Below are 23,037 nucleotides of genomic sequence, written 5' to 3' on the forward strand. Positions count from 1 at the left end.
AGACATGTCCTGATCTTGATATTCAAAAAGCAAAAAGACCCCCCCCAAAAAAAAAATCTGTATCTTCTTTCTTAGCCTAGTGTCACAGAATCATCTGAGCTGCTCACATTTCCCAGAGTCAGAGAAGCCATGAGAAGTCAACCATGCCAGTTCTTGTACATGCGGTACCTACCACAGAATTGTCAATGAAGGAATCTGGGTTATTCTCATATATGAATTTCTCCACCCTCATCTGGCGGAGCTTGAACATCTTGGATCCCTTGTTGGTGAGGAGAGAGAGCTCTTCCAGCATCACATCCTTGGGGGTGCTGATCTTCTTCCCCAAATTCAACTTGGACCCTTCTTGTGGCATGACTGAAGAGATACAATAAGGAAGATGTTAAAACTACAGGCACCCAAACCCCCATCCCTCAATTTCTCAGTGCGAGGGGCAAACAGAAGAACTTCAGTAAACTCTTAGGGGCTTTCCGCACCGGGATCCTTGTAGCAAATTGTTTGCTGAACGAAAAATCGCCATTTTAAATAGTGGAATTTGTCATTATGCATACCTGCCTTTGTAGTGGAATCCAGTTGCGTTTCTATAGTTTCCCACAGGCTTCCGGTCTCGGCAAAAATCGCTAGAAAGGAAGCGCTATTGCCGAGCTCGTCCCGCCCCTGGCCGTCAAGCAGCCAATGGGCGGCCGTTAGCATGCTCCCAAACAGCCCCTTTCCCTTTAAGAAAAGTTTTTTTTTTAAACACACCCGTTGCAACGAATATGCGTTGCTCCGTTGCAACGGAGAGACCCATCCAGCTGGAAGGTGTGTTTGAGCTGCCGTTTCATCGTTGCCACGCTCCCCCCGAGTGAAAAAAAAATCCCTCCCCTCATGGGTGCGATTTTCGGCCGAAAACAGTGTGAAAAATAAAGGGAAAATACATCAGCAAACGGGCTTCTCTGTTGTTTGTGCTTAGTGACTTTAAACAGCTCTGGGGAGGGACTGCAGCCGGGGAAGCCTCACTGCCTAAACGGAGGCTCGCCAATTCGTTGATCTCTGCTCGCTCGGAGAAAAAAAAAATCGCTTCGCTGGAAGATCAGAGGAGAGAGCCAGGGGGAGGGACTTTGTAGAAACCACAACAATGGTAGCGCACAGAACTTTCCCGCTAGTGTTGCAGATTGGTTGCAGGAGTGTAGCGCTTTCCGGAAGGTGAATCCACTTTTGGGGATTTCCCTGAAAGCGCTACAACGAAGCGCTTTTTTCGGATCGGTTTCAGGTGTGTGGCAGATTGTCAAGGACATTGTGCATAACGGCAAATCAGTAGCGTTTTCAATTGGCAACCATTGTGCGATTTTGAAGGAGTGCGGAAAGCCCCTTAGAGGAGGAAACTGCCTTCCATAAATTTCAGAGGTTTTAATGGTTATGCTATGGAGGAGCAACTTAGAAGTCTTGGGAGCAACTGGCATATACTGAAGGACAGAAGTATTTCTGTGTCACACCTGCCAAACACTCCTTCTGAGTATTCTGTCTTATCTTGGCAAACACAGGTTTGGGAACAGAGCTGTGCCTTCACAAACTCCTCCCCAATTCCACTCATAAAACATGGACAATCTGTAGAGGGCCTACGGGCACATCCTATTTCTAAGATAAGCAAAGCCGGCTAATTGAAGAGGGGGCCAACTTGTTTACTGCAACAAAACAAAATCAGAGTCCAGGCGCACCTTTAAGACCAACAAAGATTCAAGGCGTGAGCTTTCGAGTGCAAGCACTCTTCCTCAGACTATGAACTGACCATCATGACAGTGGGAATATATAAGCAAAAGTTAATCCTGTTAAATTAGTAAACTCACAACTTCCAAACACAGCCATATGATAGTTCTTTGCTAAAACAGCTAATCAGTCTCCTTGAATTCAGTTCATAGAATCACAGAATCATAGAGTTGGAAGGGGCCATAGAGGCCATCTAGTCCAACCCCCTGCTCAACGCAGGATCAGCCCAGTTCATAAAAACATAGGAGAAATAAAACTGTCTATGTCAGTGATCAACGGCTTCTACCCCGCCATTTGCTGCTGACAGTTTTATTTCTCCTATGTTTTGGTTGAGGAAGAGTGCTTGCACTCAAAAACTCATGCCTTGAATAAATCTTTGTTGGTCTTAAAGGTGCCACTTTTGTTTTGTTGTGCTGCTTCAGACCAACACGGCTACCCACTAGAATCTATCTTGTTTACTGCGGTTTTAGAGACAAGGACTAGGAGCAGTGGGTTCAAATTATGGGAAAGGTGGTTGCACTAAAATATTAGAAAGCATTTTCTGACCGTGAGGTCTGTTTGGAGGATGATAGAGTCTCCTGTGTTGGAAGTTTGTAGGAGGAGAACAGAGTGAGGCATGACCATGGCTTCAGGCTCACCAGTCAGATGTGCAAACAATACATTTCTCATGGTAGAACCAATTTAGAGTCCAATCAGGCACTTTAAGACCAACCAAGTTTGATTCAAGGAGTAATCAATTCCGACTTAAAGATGGAGTATGTTTGAACTGATTACTTCCATTCCATGACATCATATCTGAGGAAGTGTGTGCTCACATGAAATCTTGAATGAAACTTGGTTGGTCTTCAAGGTGCCCTCGGGCTCTAACTTTGTTCTGCTGCTTCAGACCAATGCGGCAGCCCACTTGAACTTCTCATGGCAGTAATTGTCGGAAGGATGGCTTGTTTTAAACAACTGATTGATTGCAGTAGGTCTGGCAATCGATCATGGCACCATGGCCCTGCTGTAATGATGCCACAAATCACCAATAGGGACTCCCAAGGATCCTTTTCTTTATCAGCAATGCCATGCTGTTGTCCGTGTGACATAAATTCTTTAGTGGCTGGAGACTCTGTGCAGGTCGCACCATCCAACTGCTGTCACAGACAGGTTGCACCCTCCCAATGGCTATCAGTGCCCTTGGCAAGTGGTGACACGGCCAGGAGAATGCTTGTTGTCCTTACTCACTGCTCTTACTGTGTGGAGCCTTGTAGAGGGGAAAGTCCACAGGCATAGTTTACAGCATATAACAGGTGTCCAAAGACCAAAAGCTCTAAGACTAACACCCAGGAATCAGAACTGGAAAAGATGCTTACTGTTCTTAAAACCCAAGGACTTCCCATCAGGGTAGCCCATAAAACTCATGCAGGGTTCACCTAGGGTTGTGCACTTTGGCCGCCAAAGCAGCCGTTCGTGCCCAAAGCGGCCAGCGCGAGGTGTGGGGAGGAGGGGTGCTGGCGCCACCCTTCCCTCCCATGCCACAGCGCTGGCCACTTCAGGCTCGAACAGCTGTTTTGGCAGCCAAAGCACACAACCCTAGTTCAAACCCTGTTCAAGTATTTAAAAGTCTGCCATGACGAGGATGGAACAAAGTTGTTCTCTCTTGCCCCAGAGGGATGGACCAGAACCAATGGGATGAAATTAATGCAAAAGATATTCCATCTAAACATCCGGAAGAAGTTAGAGCGGTTTCTCAGTGGAACAGGCTTTCTCGGGAGGTGGTGGATTCTCCATCTTTGGAAATTTTTAAACAGAGGCTGGAGAGCCATCTGATGGAGAGGCTGATTCTGTGAAGGCAAAGGGGTGGCAGGTGACAGTGGATGAGCGATAGGGCTGTGAGTGTCTTGCATGGTGCAGGGGGTTGGACTGGATGACCCAGGAGGTCCCTTCGAACTCTATGATTCTAGCATTCTATGAAGCCTGTTAAAGAATGTTGGTCTGATATTTGGAGTGGACTCCTTCCAGATCTCTGCTATGGAGACTGTCTGTTGAAAACCTAGGGGCTACTCCCCTGAGGAATCATTACTGGTGCTGTTCTTAAGGATTTCTCAGTATCATGATCTGAATCCTCTCAGACCACCTATGTAGCTACTTCCATATCTTTATACACCAGGAAAGGCAGAGAAGTTTGATGGCTTGCAAGGGAAGGGTTACAATTATTTATTTATTTATTTATTTTATCATACTTATATACCACCCCCCGCTCCCCCGGAGGCTCAGGGCAGTTTACATAAGAACAAGGAACAATACATAAAACGGTCTATAAAACATGTGAATAACCTTATAATAATAACTAATAGTTGTAATCAGATAACAATGTAACAGTACAATATAACAATACAACAATGTAACAGTATAAACAGGTCCAGGGCTTATTGGTGGAATTCTGAGGGAGGGCGGGGGGGAGCAGGGGCCCTTCGGTCGCTGTTGATTATGTCTGCTCTCAGCCAAATGCCTGGCGGAAGAGATCCTTTTTCCAGGCCCTGTGGAACTGTTTAAGCTCCGTCAGGGCCCTGATCTCCTCTGGAAGCTCGTTCCACCAGGTGGGGGCCAGAACAGAGAATGCTCTGGCATTGGTCGAGACCAGATGGACTTCTTTAGGGCCAAGGATCCTTAGCTGGTTGGTGGCGGTGGAGCGCAGAGCTCTTTTGGGGGCATAGGTGGGGAGGTGATCCCTCAGGTACACTGGGCCCTGACTACATTTGGCCTTGAAGGTAATTACCAGAACCTTTAGTCTAGGACCAAAGCTTCTTCCAGGTATTCCGTCAGTTGGTTTGTGACTGCCCTTTCTATCATCTTGCCCATAAATGCTAAGTGCGAGACGGGTCTGTAGTTGTTAGGCTCTTGTGGATCTAGAGATGTTTTTTTCAGCAGTGGGCGTACCACAGCCTCTTTCAATCCCTCCGGTAATTCTCCCGTTGTGAGAGATAGGTTGATTATCTCCCGGAGAGGGCCCTTTATCCTTATGCTAGCTGCTTTTAAGAGCCAGGATGGGCAAGGGTCTAGTGGGCATGTGGTAGGCCTTGCTGTTGCTAGTATCCTGTCCACTTCGGTCAGTGTGAGTCGTCTGAAGTTACTCATAGTTTTCTCCTAAGAGGGCCAAGGGGCCTCTAGTTCACTTTTTGTATCTAAGGTTGGAGGGAGTTCGTGGCAGAGTGTCGAGATTTTATCTGCAAAATGACTCGCAAATGCCTCACAGCTGATGTCCAATTGGCTACTGTTTTATTGCCCTTCAACTAGGGCAGTGAGGGATTGAACTACCTTAAACAATTGAGCCGGGCGTGAATCTGCAGATGCGATGGTACCCGAGTAAAAATTGTGTTTTACTGACTTCACCGCCATGTCATAGGCCTTCATCTGCCTTCATCTGTATTCTTCCCCCAAACTCGTAGCCATCTCAGTTCCCATTTCTTGTTGCGAAGCTCCTCAGTGTACCAGGGGGCCCGCTTGAGATGGGGCCGGAGAGGGCGTTGGGGAGCTATCTCATCAATGGCAGTCAACAGTCTATTATGCCAGTCACTGACCAGGCCATTGAGAGAAGTGTCGGGAGGCATTGGTTCCTGCAGAGCATTCAGGAATCCAATTGGATCCATAAGTCTCCGTGGGTGAGCTAAAATTTGCTCGGCGCCCAACTAAGGAGGTGGTGGTAGCCTTAGCCAAGCCTTTAGAGTGTAGTGGTCTGACCATGGCACGGCTGTTGCCATGACCAATTCCACATCCAGACCTACGCCGAAAATAAGATCCAGGGTGTGACCTGCTTGATGGGTGGGACCAACAACAAAGTGCAAGATCCCTAGTGTTGCCATGGTTGACACCAGGTCCTGTCCAATTCTAGAGGACGGTAGCTCAGCATGGACGTTAAAGTCCCCCAGGACTAATAGACTGGAGAACTGTAGCGTCCATGCCGCCACCGCCTCTAGCAGGGCAGGCAGGGCATCTGGCGGTGCATTGGGCGCGCGGTACGCCAGCCAGATGGCCACGGTCTTGGTTGATCCCCATCCGAGGTCAACATATTAAATGCCTGGTATTGACGGTGCAGGAAGGGCCCTGAAGAAAGCCTCTTGGGTTAGGATTGCCACCCCTCCTCCCCGCCCCACTGTCCGGGACTGGTGGAGGATAGAGAACCCAGCAGGGGCTAGGTCTTTGATGGCAACTGTTTCGCCCTCCCTGGTCCAGGTTTCTGTCACGCACGCCAGGTCCGCTCTTTGTTCTGCAAAGTAGTTTTGCAGGGTACAGGTTTTGTTGTTTATTGACCTGGTGTTGCACAGCACCAGTGTCAGAGGCGGGTTGTTTACCTTTGCCTCCACCCTAGTGTCGCGAGGGATGGGGCAGAGTCTTATGTGGAATTATGTGGAATTGTGGAATTCCATGGCAGGTAGAGATGGTTGGATGCCTGCATTTTTGTGTTTCCAGATTTCTTCGCATACAAAATGCTCTTTGCATTCACTCTGAGATGTCAGAATGGGAACCACAATCAAAGACTAAACATTCTGCCAGCCAATATGTCTACAAGGGTGGCCAGGGCTAGCATAGCAGGTGGCACCTTTTTGCAGGAGTTGTTATGTTGCAACAGTTGCCCATAACCAAATACCACTGACAATGCTCCTCGTGTTATTAATTAAGAGCATTTCAGCAAAAGTGCTCCCATTTGTTGCACTGAATCATGACCCTATGAAGAGCAGGGTGTAGTCTACACGGGGCTTCTTACCCACTCCCAGCTTGAATAAATCTCTCCTGTCTACACTGAATTCAATTTCCATTTTGATTTGAGACATGATGCGTGTCATACCATGGACGAGAGACATGATGAGTGTCATACCATGGACGAGAATGCTGGAAGGGAAAGGAGCATGTGAAGGGTGGGTGCTACTCAAACAGGAGCTATTGCATGCTCAATCAATGACTATCCCAGAAAGATGAAAACACTGCAGGAGCTCTAAGAAGCCTAGTTGGATGAACAGAGAACTTCAAGAGGAACTAAGAAAGAAAAGGAAAATGTTCAGGAACTGGAGGGAAGGACAGAGCTCTAAAGAAGAGTACCTACATATTACTAGGCACTGTAGATCAATCATAAGAAAGGCCAAAGCTGAGAGTGAGCTAAGATTGGCCAGGGAACAAGAAAAGATTTTTCAGTTATGTGAGGAGCAAATGTAAAGTAAAGGAGGCAATAGGCCCACTGTTGGGTGCGGATGGACAAACTCTAACGGAAGATGCAGAGAAAGCAGAAAGGCTTAGTGCCTATTTTACATCTGTTTTTTCCCACAGGTCAAAGTGTTTAGGCACACCTAGAGATGGCCATAGCCAAAGGACAGTGTCTGGGTGGCCGGTTAACATGGATAGAGAGATTCTCGAGAGGCATTTAGCTGCACTGGATGAGTTCAAATCCCCTGGTCCGGATGAAATGCACCCGAGAGTACTCAAAGAACTTTCCAGAGAACTTGCACAGCCCTTGTCCATCATCTTCGGAACCTCTTTAAGGACTGGAGATGTCCCGGAGGACTGGAAGAGAGCAAATGTTATTCCGATCTTCAAAAAAGGGAGGGAGAATGACCCGGGAAACTACAAACCAGTGAGTCTGACCTCTGTTGTGGGGAAGATAATGGAGCAGATATTAAAGGGAGCTATCTGCAAACATCTGGAGGACAATTTGGTGATCCAAGGAAGTCAGCATGGATTTGTCTCCAACAGGTCCTGCCAGACCAACCTGGTTTCCTTTTTTGACCAAGTAACAGGTTTGCTGGATCGGCGAAATTCGGTTGATGTCATTTACTTGGATTTTAGTAAAGCTTTTGACAAGGTTCCCCATGATGTTCTGATGGATAAATTGAAGGACTGCAATCTGGATTTTCAGATAGTCAGGTGGATAGGGAATTGGTTAGAGAACCGCACTCAAAGAGTTGTTGTCAATGGTGTTTCATCAGACTGGAGAGAGGTGAGTAGCGGGGTACCTCAGGGCTCAGTGCTTGGCCCGGTACTTTTTAACATATTTATTAATGATCTAGATGAGGGAGTGGAGGGACTACTCATCAGGTTTGCAGATGACACCAAATTGGGAGGACTGGCAAATACTCCGGAAGATAGAGACAGAGTTCAACGAGATCTGAACACAATGGAAAAATGGGCAAATGAGAACAAGATGCAATTTAATAAAGATAAGTGTAAAGTTCTGCATCTGGGTCAGAAAAATGAAAAGCATGCCTACTGGATGGGGGATACGCTTCTAGGTAACACTTTGTGTGAACGAGACCTTGGGGTACTTGTGAATTGTAAACTAAACATGAGCAGGCAGTGTGATGCAGCGGTAAAAAAGGCAAATGCCATTTTGGGCTGTATCAACAGAGGCATCACATCAAAATCACAAGATGTCATAGTCCCATTGTATACGGAACTGGTCAGACCACACTTGGAGTACTGTGTGCAGTTCTGGAGGCCTCACTTCAAGAAGGACGTAGATAAAATTGAAAGGGTACAGAGGAGAGCGACGAAGATGATCTGGGGCCAAGGGACCAAGCCCTATGAAGATAGGTTGAGGGACTTGGGAATGTTCAGCCTGGAGAAAAGGAGGTTGAGGGGGGACATGATAGCCCTCTTTAAGTATTTGAAAGGTTGTCACTTGGAGGAGGGCAGGATGCTGTTTCTGTTGGCTGCAGAGGAGAGGACACGCAGTAATGGGTTTAAACTTCAAGTACAACGATATAGGCTAGATATCAGGAAAAAAATTTTCACAACCAGAATAGTTCAGCAGTAGAATAGGTGCTTAAGGAGGTGTTGAGCTCCCCCTCACTGGCAGTCTTCAAGCAAAGGTTGGATACACACTTTTCTTGGATGCTTTAGGATGCTTTGGGCTGATCCTGCGTTGAGCAGGGGGTTGGACTAGATGGCCTGTATGGCCCCTTCCAACTCTATGATTCTATGATTCTATGATTCTATGATTCTATGATTCTATGATTCTATGATTTTGGATGCGTTAAATTTTCCCTCTGCAATATGCATGATTGATCCAGAGTGACCCTACCTTTCCCCCACAATATCCAGAAGTGGATATAACCCTTGATATTTGAAAAATCGTCATCAGTAAGTGTACAGATTTCTGCTTTTTGCGAATTAACTCCCTTCTCCATGCTTTGTAGCAAAGCAGTCTTCCCTGATTGGCCAGGGCATCAGTTCAAGGACTTCCTGGTTCCCAGTTGCAAGGCTTCCCTTAAAATGACTGCGCTCTCGAAAAGAAAGAGACTCCTGCTGCGCTTGGCTCCCCTCCCTGCTCTGAGCTTCCCCAATCAAGTGCAGAACAGTTTCTGTTTCAGTTGGGGGGGGGGGTAGAGGCAGACCTGGGTTCAAATTAATCTGAATTCAGCAGGATCCACAATGGATCAAAGTAAGTGCAGAAACAGTCCTTTTGTGGGTTGCTGCAACTGAGTGGTACATTTGTGTGCGTTCCTGCACCAAATGGCTCAAGGAGCTAAAGACTCTCTGTGTGGCCACATCCTCTGCTTTGTGGCTGTCAACAGACATGGGCCTGACCGTCTGTGGACAAAGTGCAGAGTCTTTGTGGGTTGCTTTCCATTCCTGCAGCCCCTTCCCAGCCTCCTGAACAACCCTTGCCAAGGCCCAGGTGGGAGGGGTGCAGGGGTGAGGGGGAACAATGGGATGGAACTTCTTCTACAAGCCATGCCTTGGGCCTCATCTGGTCAGTTCTCAGGATCAGAGGAACAGGTTACCTCCCACCCTCCACAGTTCCTGCCTTCGCTCTCAGTGTCAGAAGTCCGCCTTCCTCCTTCTGTGGCTCTTTTCTTGGGTGCTCCCTTTTCTCAGTCTGGGGTTCTAGGCCTTCCCAGGGTTTTAGGCGGCCACCTCCCCTCCCTGGGAGAAGGCTTACTGCCTGTCCTCTGTGCGACCATCTGCAGACAAGACAGACATGCAGGAGAGGGACTGCTGAGATAGATGTGTGCAGACACCTCTCTATGCATGTATGCATGCAAGCACGCATGCGTGACTGCGTCTTACCTTCTTGCGTTAGTTCTAAAATGAGCTTAGTTGGCTTTCTCTTCCTGTTGGGAGCCGGGGTTCCTGCAAGAGGCATGCTGTGCAAGGGATTTTCTGTGTGAGAATGGAAGAGTGGAAGTAAGTGCCTATTCACATATGAAGCCACTGCCTGCCTCTTCCAAAAGGGGCAGACACATTTCCATCCCATACCTTCCCGCACTATGACCTCTTGATACATAGAAGACTCGCCAATCGACCTTCCTCTCCCCAAGTCCCTCTGTCCTTGCCGCCAGTACAAAGGGCCCTTGCCTAAGAGGGGCAGCTACGCCAGCGCTTCCCCATTGCTAGGCCGGCTTTCTCAGCGAGGGTTTCGTGAAGCCCTGGGGCTTCCTTACATCCCTGGAAGGGGTTTCTGGATGGGTGGGAGGTAATTAAGTTTTTATATATTTTTTAAATTTGTTAAACATTTATCGGGCGATATGACCATGTATGGTTAGGTTGACTGCCCCGCCTCCAAATGGCCAAAGATGGGCCTGGAGAGGGAGTGAAGGGGAGGGGCCCCGGGTGGGCATGTCCACAGCTATACTTCCCAACCCTATTCTGCACGATCGCTTCACTTCATCTAGAGCGGTTTCTGTGTGGAACAGGCTTCCTCGGGACGTGGTGGGTTCTCCATCTTTGGAGATTTTTAAACAGAGGCTAGATAGCCATGTGACGGAGAGGCTGATTCTGTGAAGGTTCAAGGGGGCTGCAGGTTACAGTGGATGAGCGATAGGGTTGTGAGTATCCTACACAGTGGAGGGGGTTGGACTAGATGTCCCCAGTGAAATGGCGTAGCCCTACAAATTATTGTGCCTTCGGCCATTCCTCACCTTCTGGCTCTCTCGCTTTCATCAGCTGCCTTCTTGTGCTTCTTACGCTCTGCATGCGCTGCTTGAAATGGCGGAAGAGAGCAACACGTTTTACATGTAACTCTTCCGCCTGTCAATCAAGCCAGGCTGCCTAACGCCTTTTGCAATGTTTTAAAGGGCCCGCAATGCCCGCTACTTTTTTAAGAATAAAACTTCTCCATTGAAACGCCTATGCATCTAATCATAGATGAAAAGTGCTTTTTATAATTCCACCCCTTATGGAATCACAAGCCTTGAATCTTTTAAAAATTAATCTTGTTCCTAATTTATTTTTTTTTGGGGGGGGGGACCTTTAGAGAGGCATGTTTTGTGCATCAACTTTGGGAAAAATTATTTTTGGCTTTGCCTGCATGATTGAATGCCTATTCATTGCTCCAGACAGTTTGCTCTAAAAAAAAAAAACCCATCTCCGGGAGAAGGTAGAGGGAGGTGAGTGCAAGGGTGGGACATTGGAGGCGGAGATAGCGCTTCTTCGCCTCCATACATTTCCTTAGCATGTGGCTTGCTGAGTGCTCTCCTGTAGCTCACACTACATAGATTGGGGAATCCACTTTATGTGATTCTCCAAATACTGCTTTAAAATTGCAATATTCACAACTCCTGCATTTCTCGCCTGGGTTATGAGCACCTGGAGGCTGGCATCCCGAGTTTATAGGAATGTGCCAAAGTATGGCATAGAACTCTAGAGCTTTTTGTCCCATACTATAAAATGCTAGATTCAGGTGTGTCTGAAGTAGCACAACAAAATCAGAGTCCAGGGGCACCTTTAAGACCAACAAAGAGTTATTCAAGACGTGAGCTTCGATGTGCAGGCACACTTCCTCAGACAATGGAACAGAGATCATAAGAGTACAGATATAAGGAGAAAGTAAATTAGTAGCAAATTAGTAAACATCCAAATAAGTCCAAATATGCAGTATGAGAATTCTTTGCTAGAAAAGCAAATCAGTCCTTTGGGTTCAAATGTCATTTACAAAAACATATGGGCAATAAAATGTGATTAATAGCAGACACTTTCCCAGTTGTTAAAAAAGTAATTAAAAGCAACACAGCCCCATCTCCACCCAAGTACTCGCACAAGTCACAAATGCTGTTATATCGTAAGTATTTTGTAGTGTTAAAAACTGGAAAAGAGAACAAACCAAAGGGTGCTGGATAGCAGATCCTGCTGCTTGGGGGATGGGGGATCACAGACTCCTGCACGCTAAGGTCTGTTCAGATGATTTACTGGGGCATGACTCTCTGCGTCCCTGGGCACCTCCCGTTTTCTGTGACCAGGATATGACATGTATTTTCATGCTGTTTCCAACCGCACTTACTGGAACTGGAAACTCTATGCCAGGGGTAATCAAACTGCGGCCCTCCAGATGTCCATGGACTACAATTCCCAGGAGCCCCCTGCCAGCATTCGCTGGCAGGGGCTCCTGGGAATTGTAGTCCATGGACATCTGGAGGGCCGCAGTTTGACTACCCCTGCCTTGCCTTGGTCCTGCACAATGACAGGAGGACTGTGCCAAGCACTCTCTCCCAGGACGCAAGGCAGGTGTGCCCCTGACATCACAGTGCTGGGCAGGGTTCTTGGGCACATCCCAGGGGAAGCAATAAGAGATCCTGTTTCGGTGCACAGATGACGCAGGAGGAACAGGTCATGTGTGCCAGGGCCTGCTATCTGGGATTTCTCTCTCTCCAATCATAAATGTACCTTGGCCTATTCCCCCTTCACACACGTGTAAACTAGTTGGAAAACAGAGTGGACTACAGGTGTTGGTCTTCTCTCACCACTGAGCTATTCCAACTAGGGGTGGGCGCTTCGGCGGCCGGCCTCTCCCGGCGCAGCCAGTGCCGTGCCATGGTGGGAGAGGGGAGGCACAGACGTCAGCGTGCCGGCGGATGTGCGCCACGCCAGCGCGCTGATGCGGATGTGTGGCCACCGGCGCGCTGATGCTCGCGCCCCCCCCCACGGTGCGGCACTGGCTGCGCTAGGAGAGACCGGCTGCTTTGGGCGCCAAAGAACCCAACCCTAAAATTTCCAACCAATTTGTATTGCTTCCAGGATGATGACCTGGCGAAATAAGAGCCGTGCTGGATCAGGCCAGTCATCCACCGAATCCTGCAGACTGCTTCACCAGTGGCCAGCCAGTTCCTCTGGAGGTCCAGTAGTAGGGCACAGAGGGTGATGTTGCCTCCTGCAATAGCATTCAGGGGGTCACTGCCTCTGAAGGTGGAGGTTCCCTTTAGGCACCGTAGCTAGTAGGAACTGATAGACCGTTTATGCCAATAAAAGGTTACTGACTGACTGACTGACTGACTGACTGATAGACCTATTTATTCTCCATTAAGCTCTCTGGTCCTCTCTGAAAGTCTTCTATGCCTGTGGCCATCGCTGTATCCTTTGGCGAGTCACTGCCTATTTCAATACTCTTGTTGAGTAAAGAAGTATTTTCTGAATCTATTGAATACCGACTACATTGGATGCCCTCAAATAGTCATTCTTTGCCCACTCGACCCTGTGTGTAGGCCTATAAACCTCTATCATGCCGCCTCCCCCCCCCCAGACTGCCTCTTTTCGCAGCTGAAAAAGTTTCTCCCCAAAATAGTGATGTTCTCTGCAAATGGCACAGCCAGCGCCAGATGCTTCAGAGACAAAGTCCATCCAAGGTGATCATTATAGGGTGACGAATTCACCCTGGCCATTATTGGCCAGCTCCATCAATCAGATTTTAGTTGCAATTCAAGCATAAAGTTGCAGCCTGGGTTACAGATTAATTTCCTCCACTGATTCCTGTCATTAGGCTTGCAAGCTTCATTTGCAGATTAGCCTGACAGCTGCCTCTACATGTGACATGGACACTGCTGCCTCTTCACTTAGCTTCATGCATCTGACGAAGGAAACTGAATGCTGTGTATGAAATCTGTCTGTAAAGCATCTCAGCTCTTGTCTGCCTTCCAGCCGCTGCAGTTCAAACTAATATTTTTGCTTTAGAACACATTTTGAGTTCAGTAGCACCATTAAGTCCAACAAAGTTTTATTCGAGGTATAAATGTTTGTGACCGGTCAGTCCTAGAGAAGACGACTGCTCCCTGACTGCTGCTTAGAAGGCCAGATCCTGAAGATGAAACTCAAATACTTTGGCCACCTCATGAGAAGGAAGGACTCCCTGGAGAAGAGCCTAATGCTGGGAGCGATCGAGGGCAAAAGAAGAAGGGGACGACAGAGAATGAGGTGGCTGGATGGAGTCACTGAAGCACTAGGTGCAAACTTTAATGGACTCTGGGGAATGATAGAGGACAGGAAGGCCTGGAGGATCCTTGTCCATGGGGTCGCGATGGGTCGGACATGACTTCGCACCTAACAACAACAATAAAATGTTTGCGGGCATGCACACTTCTTCAGATACACTGAAAAAGATGTCACCAACTATTACATATACAATTTAGTCACAACTACCTGCCCCCCCACAGGGATCCCAATTTTATGTCCAGATGAGCCCCCCCCCCCAAACAAACCCCCCCCAGAAACCCTGGTCAGTCTGGTCTGGAGGAAATTTGCCTTCTGACCCCACAGTGGTAATCAGCATTTCCCTGGGCATACAAGACGCAGATTCAGAAAACTTTATTGGCATACAAAAATCACAATCCAAAGAAAACAAATATATAAAAATAAACAAGGCTAAGTTTCTGCGTTAACAAACAGCGGTTATTTATTCAGAGCATGTTCCTAAGAGCAGTGGTCCCCAACCTTTTTACCACCGGGGACCGGTCAACGGCTGACAATTTTACTGAAGCCCGGGGGGGGGGAGTCTTTTGCCGAGGGATGTCGCCACCGTCTGAGCTCCTGCTCTGCTTATTTTCCTGCCGGCACTTCTGACTTCCCACTGACCACTGGGGGCCACTGCCAGCAGCAGTGCCGTGGCGGCCGCCAGAGAGCACCAGAGGTGAGCCAGTGGCAGAATGGCAGGGCAGCCCCCGAGGCAGCAGCCGGGGAGGAGGACGAGGAGGAGTCCCGCCCGGTACCGACTGATCCAGCGACCGGTCCCGGTCTTCAAACCAGGGGTTGGGGACCGCTGCCTAAGAGGATCGGCTACCCTGGCAAGCTTAATAGGATCCTTTTCTGAAAGCCTAGATTTAATGATAAGGGACTGAGAACTGTATTGGAGTTTAGATCCATCAAACAGGGCTGAATTAGACCTCATGGGGGGGGGGGCGGGGGACAGACTGGACACTCCAAAACAATATATAATTGTGTGTCCGGGACTTGACAACCATGTAGACAGAGTTTTTAAGGGGCAGTATTTGGTGAAATCTTCCCCAGGACATACTTGAGGGAAAGGAGTTAACTCATGAAAGAAGAAAGGCCCTCTGGCTACTATAAATATGCTGGTAAAGGTTTTTATTTAGATGAGATGAGATGTTCGAGAACTGAGGGGAGCAGTATCAGTTGGGGTGGGAGACAGTATTTGCATTTCAATCTTCTCAAGCCTATGCAAAATTGCCTTTTCCACTCAGACCCAGAAGCTACACAATGGCTGGCTCAGTATTTTCCAGTTTAAGGAAAATTTTATTGTTCTACGTGGAAATATATGAGGCAGGCAGCAAGCAGTGGAGTCTCAGCCAATATTTAAAGGTCACCAGCCAAGCTTTTAAGGCCAAGTGTCGCTGACCTTATTCAGTCAGGATGGTTCCGTTAGAGACACTTTTAGGTGCCTCAAGTAAAAACATGGGATGGAGAGACTCCAATTAATGGTTAAAGCCAGAGATCCAGACTGGAATGCCATATAGCAGGGGTAGTCAAACTGCGGCCCTCCAGATGTCCATGGACTACAATTCCCAGAAGCCCTGCTGGCAGGGGCTTCTGGGAATTGTAGTCCATGGACATCTGGAGGGCCGCAGTTTGACTACCCCTGCCATATAGTGTTTGTGGAATGAATTCCATGAGGGAAATTTTTAACACAGCCGGAATGCTTTTATTCCCCTTTTGATGATAGAATTTGGTCAGCTGGGCTAGAGATGTTTCCATAGTTTAGCAGTCTGCTTTCTGTGATAGACCCATTCATTGTTGAAGGACAGGTTGAGGCCAAGGTGGTACACTTGTGAAATGGTACACTCGTGCAATACAGTGCCCATCAATCTTCCATGAATATTTATATCGGGTTTTTGCAAAAACTAAGATCTTAGTTTTTTCAAAGTTAATTTCCAATTATTGCTGTGGCAATAATCCATGAAACCACAAAGATGCCGTTGAAGACTCATACGTGACCTAGACATGATGATGGTGTCATCTGCAAATAATAACAGTGAGGTTGGCCTTTCCCCCAAATGGAGGGATGGCCTCTTGTAGTCTGCAGAAAGCCTGGAAGATTGTTTAAATATAGGGGCATGCAAGAAAGGGTCACAAGAGCCAAGCTCAGAACCAATACCTTCTGCCCTCCCACTCACAATCTGTCCAAGTTCTCAGAATCAGCATTTCTGTCAGATGGCTATCTGGCCTCTGATTAAAAATCTCCAAAGAGGAACCCACCACCTCCCGAGGAAGCCTGTTCCGCTGAGGAACCTCTCTAACTGTCAGGAACTTCTTCCGGATGTTTAGCCAAAAATTCTTTTGAATTAATTTCATCCCATTGGTTCTGGCCTGACCCTTTGGGACAACAGAAAATAACTCTGCTCCATCCTCTATGTCAGTGGTCCCCAACCTTTTTATCACCGGGGACCGGTCAACACTTGACAATTTTACTGAGGCCTGGTGGGGGGGGGTAGTCTTTTGTCGAGGGATGTCGCTGTCACCTGAGCCCCTGCTCCACATGCTTTCCCACTGGTGCCCCTGACTTCTTGCCATCCGCTGGGGGGTGCTGCCATCAGCAGCTGCACAGTGCCACGCCAAGGGTGAGCCCCAGCCATGGCGGCTGCTGGAGAGCGCCAGAGGTGAGCCGATTTGTAGAATAGCAGGGCAGCCCCCGAGGCAGCAGCCGGGGAGGAGGACGAGGAGGAGCCGCGGCCCGGTACCAACTGATTCACGGTACTGATTCACGGTACCGGTCCCCGGACCGGGGGTTGGGGACCACTGTTCTACATGACAGCCCCTCAAGTATTTGAAGATAATTATATCACCTCTTAGTTGCCTTCTCTCCAGGCTAAACAGACCAAGCTCCCTTAGCCTTTCCTCATATAATTTGGTCTCCAAACCCCTCACCATCTTTGTAACCCTCCTCTGGACTCCAGTTTCTCTACATCTTTCTTCAGTCGTGGTGCCCAAAACTAAACACAGTACTCCAAGTGAAGTTTTTAGCTATCCAGTCACACTGCTGACTCATGCTCAGTGTCTGATCTACGAAGACCCCCAGGTCCTTTTCACACGTACTACTGGCAAGACAAGTCTTGCTCATTCTATAGTGATGCATTTGATGTTTCCTGCCTAAATGCAGAACTTTACAATCATCACCATTTTATTTCATTTTATTCATTTTTGCCCAGTTTTCCAGCCTGTCAAGATCATCCTGTATCCTGTAATTTTTCTTGAGTCTCAGTAAGAAATTTAGACTATAAGAATGGAAACAAAGATGGAGTAGAATTTATAAATTAGGTTTTGATATTAAATGTATGCTGTAGTCAGTGCAGATCTTCTACACATCTAATGGAGTTTCCTCCAAGCAGACTGATGCTTGAAGGCAGCTACAGAAATTATTGATGTTGGCAGGTAGCAGAGACAGAAACCCTGCCCTCGACAAGGCAGCTCACACATGGGGAGGAAATACATGGATGTACTGAATACGGACTAAAGACTGCTGGGTTAGATTTTTAAAAATACAGAAAATAGAAAGGGCATTTCCGCACATCAGTAACAATAGTGTTATGCCAGCTGAATGGCGTAGCACTTAATATTATTGCGCCTCCCAGTCCCTCCTCACCTTTTTGCTGTCTCGCTCTTGTCTGCCACCTTTTTGAGCTTCTTGCCCTCCACAACTGCTGTGGGAAATGGAAGAGAGCAACGCGCTTTACATGCAACTCCCTTCTGACTATCAATCAATCCAGGAAACCAATCCCCTTTCTCTATGTTTTAAAAGTACTTTGATGCCTGCTAATTTTTTTTAAAAAATATTCATACTTCTCTGTTTAAGCGCCTATGCATCTAATAATAGATGTATAGTGCTTTTTGAATGCCACCCTTATGGGATCACGAGACCCTTGATACTTTTAAAAATTAATCTCGTTCCTGAATTGGGGGGGGGACTTTAGAGAGACATGCTTTGTATTACTACTTTGGGGAAAAATTATTTCTGGCATCACCTGCATGCTTGTCCACCTATTCATTGCTCCAGAATGTGAGACCTTTTAAAAAAGACATTCCCGTCCCCGGGAACAAGGGAGAGGGAAGCGGGTCCAAGGGCAGGACAAGGCAAGCGCCCGTAGCACATTTGAGCCTCCATACCTTCCCAATGCTTGTTGCCTGCTGGTTGCTCTCCCTTAGCTAGCGCTAAATCCACTTTATCCCCAAGTCGCACTTTAAAATGGAGGATGTAGCCAGCCGGTTACTGCCCAGATGCTGGAAGTTGGCAATGTCATATGGATAGCGATCCCCAACCTGTGGGCCGCAGACCACATGTGGTCCTTCGACTAATTGGAGGTGGGCCCCGAAGGATGCCTTCTCCTCCCCCCAGCCCTTTACAACACACTTCATTGTTGTGGCGTGTCTGTATCTTTGAAGGGATGTTTAAACATTACCACAGCAATCAGACAGCGCTAGGGCAGTGGTTGAGAGCAGAGGAGTAAACTACTCCCCCCCACCGGGCCTCAGTAAAAGGCGTTGAGTGGTCCCCGGTGAGTGGTCCCCAGCATTGAGTGGTCCCTGGTGAGTGGTCCCTGGCGTTGAGTGGTCCCCGGTGATAAAAAGGTTGGGGACCACTGATATGGAGAGGCTGGAATGTAACGACTACATTAGGTAAGCAGTTCACTACATTTAACAGGCGTGGAAATCCTCTAACTTCTATTGTTGTCATCTCCAGTGGTGGGAGTTAAAAGTGGGAGGGGAGGGGTTTTCTTTCTATCTATCTTTTAAGCTTCTGTACTCTGCTTCAGTAAGGAGACTGAAGCAGATGAATATATTTTCATGTATAATCTTTCCAGTAAAGATTCTCTCTCTTAAACCTCAAAGTGCTGTGAGTCTAGATTTGTGCCTAGATTTGTACAAAGTCTAGATTTGTACAAAGGCATACTTTCAAAATGTTTTCTTCCTCTGCAGCTACATTGTTCTTGAGGGACTCAGGACCAGATCTAAGTCCCAACTGAAAGATGATCACCAAGCACCCCCCCCCCCCCATGCCATCCAGAGGAGCAAGGCATGAGCTTCTCCCCTTGGCCCCCTCAGCTCCAGCTCTCAGTAGCATTTGAGCATGGCTGCTGCTGTCTCTGTTTCTTCTTCTGTCAGGAGATCGTTGGCATGCCTCCGTTTGGAGACAAGACTTAAAGTTCAGCATTTAACTTGGCAGCAGGTATGCGTTTTATTTTCCTCCAGAGAATTTTTCCTGCATCACATCTAGTGAGAGGCTCTGGTTTTAAACCATGAGGTTGTCCCATTTTATTCCTTCACCAAGTGTAGGCAGAGAGCAGTGATTGGCCCAGAGTATCCAGTGAGGCTAATTGCTGAGTGGGGATTTGTCTTGCGTTTGCTCACAGCTTGGACCTGCTGCATTGCTTCCTACTCAAAGCTGTCTCCACAAAGAGAAGGTGGTGTCATTTGTGAAGCACAAGGCAAGACAGATCTCTGGGTTGGGAAGCTAATTAGCTATTTCAGGTGTTCACAACAAAATATGTCATGGCCAGCTTTGGAAGTCACAACGTATACTTGAAAAAAGTGCTGTTAAACAGAAACAGACTACAAAGGTTGGGGTGGGGCAGAATCCTTGGGAATCTGCCCCAAATCACCTGCCTGATTGGAGGCTCAGAGGAAGCACGCTCACGGTCTTTTGGAATCAGTTCTAAAGCAAAGCAAGAAGCTTCGTAGTCAAGTTCATGTTGAGAAAGGATCGGATGATGGATGCAAGGGGCAAGGTGCCTCTGTTTGTACGGCGGCACCCAGTCTGTGCTAACAAGCATTTTCTCTCACAGCATTTCTTGGCAAAGACTGGTCAGTTCTCTCTCTCTCTCTCTCTCTCCAAGTGTTCAGGCATAAGAGAGGTTCTATTTTGCTTTTATTGAAACCCACTGAGGTTTTTTCTTCCCTCACAGGAGATGCCCTCGTGAACATCAAATTTTGTTTTGTTCCTTCTTTAACACGTCCTTGCTAGTACTTTGCCCAGCAGACCCTTTGCTTGGTATCTATCTGGAAATGAGAAGTATATTTAAAGAGAGCCACCATGGAGGTCCCAACTTTACTTTCTTACCTAACAGCCTAAATTTAGCACCCAGAACGTCTTGCTGGCATTTTCCTGTGTTACTCTGTCCCTGGTTCCAGCCTCCGGGCCCAAGAGCACTGCTCCCTACAAGGCAGCCGGGGTCTGAAGGCAGCAGCATACCAGAGGCGGTTAACCGCGTAGTCCTGCTGGAGATCCCTGGACAACATTTTACATGCTTTCCCCATATCCACTCTCTTTCGAGGACTGGGTCCCTTCCCTGGGATACAAAAGGCTGCCATATTAACTGATGACTGGGTGTCATTTGCAGGGACTGAAGAGCAAGATTTGCATCCAGAAGCACGTTCAAGACCAACAAGATCCCAGGGTAGGAGCTGTTAAGAGCCCAAATATCTGACGTCTCAAAAGCTTCTGCCTCAAACATCTTATTGGTCTCTGAGGTACTCTGCTACTGCAGGTCAGCATGACTACCCCACTGAGACTGTTTGCAGGGTCCCTTTCCTTCGCTTCCTGTAGACAGTTTACTGCTTCTGATCTCTAGAGTCACAAAAGCTCGTTGGATCTCACAGATCTGCTCATTTTTAAGCATCAGCATGAAGGACAACACTGGTTCCTGCTTCCCTTGCTTTTGCTATCTTTCTGGCCTTTTGTCTCTGAGGACCGTAATATGCTTCCAACAGCAGATAGGTATGGATATATTTACAATATATGCGCCACATTCAGACCACACAGACAATTCAGACTTGCTGCCGTCCATAGAGCATGGCTCAACATTCTGGGGCCTTTCTAGACGCTGAAGACCGTCTCTTGCAATTCCAGAAGCCCTTTCGTTCCCCATAAAACAAAACCTAGGAATAACCCTTTCCCTTGTTTTATGAACATCAAGGTAATTTATGCCAGGAATACCGAACAAGGGGAGGGGAGTCAGGCTTGGCAAAGGAAGCTGCTTTCTGTTTGTTAAACTTGGGATGTTTCAAATCTCCCCCCCCCCCCAGCTTGCCTTGGAATGGGACTAGCCCAGGGGTAGTCAAACTGCGGCCCTCCAGATGTCCATGGACTACAATTCCCAGATGTCCATGGACTACAATTCTGGGAATTGTAGTCCATGGACATCTGGAGGGCCGCAGTTTGACTACCCCTGGGCTAGTGGGTCCCCCCCCCTTTTGTTCTCTCCTCTTGCCCAGCTTAAGAGTGCTAGCTAAGGGGGGGGGGAGGATTTCTTCAGGCCAAATTGTTTGCCCAGTTTTCTTTCCAGAACAAAGACAGCGGCCTCATTTGCAAACCCCCGTATGGCACCCCCATGCCACATTTCCAGCCAGGAACAAATAGGTAGATCCCCTCTGAGAGCTCGCCCAGCCGGTCGCCAGACAGCCAAGTGCTCCTTCGACTTCGAGCACAAGGAGAAGTCCTGGGCGCGGGCAGCTCAGTCGTGCCCTGCTGGGTGTGCCATCTGCTCTCCCTCCCTGCTGAGGACCACAGAGGTTCACGCATTAGGCCGGGAGGATTTGCGGAGTGTGTCAATTACAAACAAGACTTTCCTCTCATTATTCCTGGAGGTCAAGGGCAGAGGACAGCCGGATTGTTGTCTGGTTTAAGACGAGCGAAAATATCACCCTGTAATCCCCAATTCAATCCCATGGCAGAGCTCCTCCATCCGCCATCTGGGAGGCCCGGAGGACTTCTCCTGCGCTTTTTCAGGCCAGTCCAGAGCTGGGAAGGCCTCGCTTGTGGCCACCAGCGCTTTGACCAGGAGGAGAGCTCCCCTCAGCTCAGCCAACAGAGTCCTCCCCTGGGCTCAGTGATCACAGCTTCCTTCCTTCCTTCCTTCCTTCCTTCCTTCCTTCCTTCCTTCCTTCCTTCCTTCCTTCCTTCCTTCCTTCCTTCCTTCCTTCCTAACGGAGCTGTGAAGCCCATGCCCAAACCTATGGAGAGTCCGAAGGGGCAGCAGGTGTGCAGAGAAGGAGTGATAAGGCAAGAGAAGGAGACGGGTGCAGCATGGTGGGAGAGGCAGTGGGTCTTGGCCTCAAAGGGAGTCTACTGTGCTCATGCCTTGGACTAACAAGTAGGAAAGAATCTGGCGGTGGGCTTGCCCCAAAGTGTGATCCATCGAGGGAATGCTTTGGGGATGAGCTGCTCTAAGCATCTAGGAAGGCCCAGAAAAGGAACAGGGGAGAGCTGGTGGCCCCCCAGGACATTCTGGCCAGCAGCTAAAGGCCCTTTGTGCTTTGGAGTGGATCATGTCAGCTTCAAGGGTTTCAGGGGATCTCTGCTTCTGTTTCCTTAGTGTCAAAAGGAGACCAGTGCTGCCTGTAGGACTACACAAGGGGGAAAGAATGCTTGGGAACCCTCCAGGGCAAGGGGACCCCAGGGAGAAGTCCACAGATGCCAGCCCTTGCCTTCCCTGAGCCACCTGCTCCTCCTCCACCCCACCGCCAGGCAACCTGCTGCAATGCAATGGAATGCAGCACAGTTTTCCTGCCGTTGGTCTCCCTCTGAACAGGCTTCCTTTTCAGACTCTCTTTCCTGGCTCAGCCGTCCCTGGAGAGACTCACCTTCGGCTCAGAGGCACATACACGGGCCGCTCCACGGAGCCTCCAGCAGCAGTGGCAGAGGCCGGGCTCTCTGTGTTCCTCCTTTGGGCGGTTTCTGCAGGAGGCTCGTCGGGTTCTTGCCCCCCCCTCCGGGTTCTCCCAGAGCCCCACAGCCCCTGACCACGGTCTGCACCACACCAAGTGCTGATGCCGAGTGCTGTGAATTTGACTCTTGGAGGCTGCTCACTCAGGCATCCTGCGGTTATTAATAGGCAAGGGGATCTCGGAGTGCAAGTCTCAGATGGCACCAGCACAGGCTGGAGTGTGTGCGTAAGTGGGGGGGGGGCAGTGCCCCTCTGCCCTCTCCAAGCAGCCATCTCCACCTGGGGCCAGATACCAAGAGGTCTCCTCCTCCTTTCACAGACACCCGATTGTGGCCTCAGAGTGCTGGAGCCGGCAAAATTGGCCTATGAATGGTGGATGCTG

At 48.5% G+C, this 23,037-nt stretch overlaps 1 protein-coding gene across 2 annotated transcripts in view; it reads right to left on the reverse strand.

The window, feature by feature from the left end:
* The window catches only part of MYOZ1 (myozenin 1), a 54,753-nt gene extending 31,978 nt beyond the window's left edge, over positions 1-22,775 (reverse strand). The window contains exons 1-3 of one of the 2 annotated variants that reach the window (XM_077346066.1): positions 22,573-22,775; positions 9,787-9,879; positions 173-354 (exon numbers count right to left, since the gene is read on the reverse strand). In XM_077346066.1, the coding sequence (XP_077202181.1) occupies positions 173-354; positions 9,787-9,862 (258 nt within the window). In that variant the 5' untranslated portion in view covers positions 9,863-9,879; positions 22,573-22,775. The remainder of the gene's footprint in view (positions 1-172; positions 355-9,786; positions 9,880-22,572) is intronic. The other variant, XM_077346067.1, reaches the window with a different exon arrangement.
* Positions 22,776-23,037: the final 262 nt, after the last annotated feature.

This window comes from Paroedura picta, chromosome 7 (genome assembly GCF_049243985.1).
Source record: "Paroedura picta isolate Pp20150507F chromosome 7, Ppicta_v3.0, whole genome shotgun sequence".
NCBI classification, from domain to species: Eukaryota; Metazoa; Chordata; class Lepidosauria; order Squamata; family Gekkonidae; genus Paroedura; species Paroedura picta.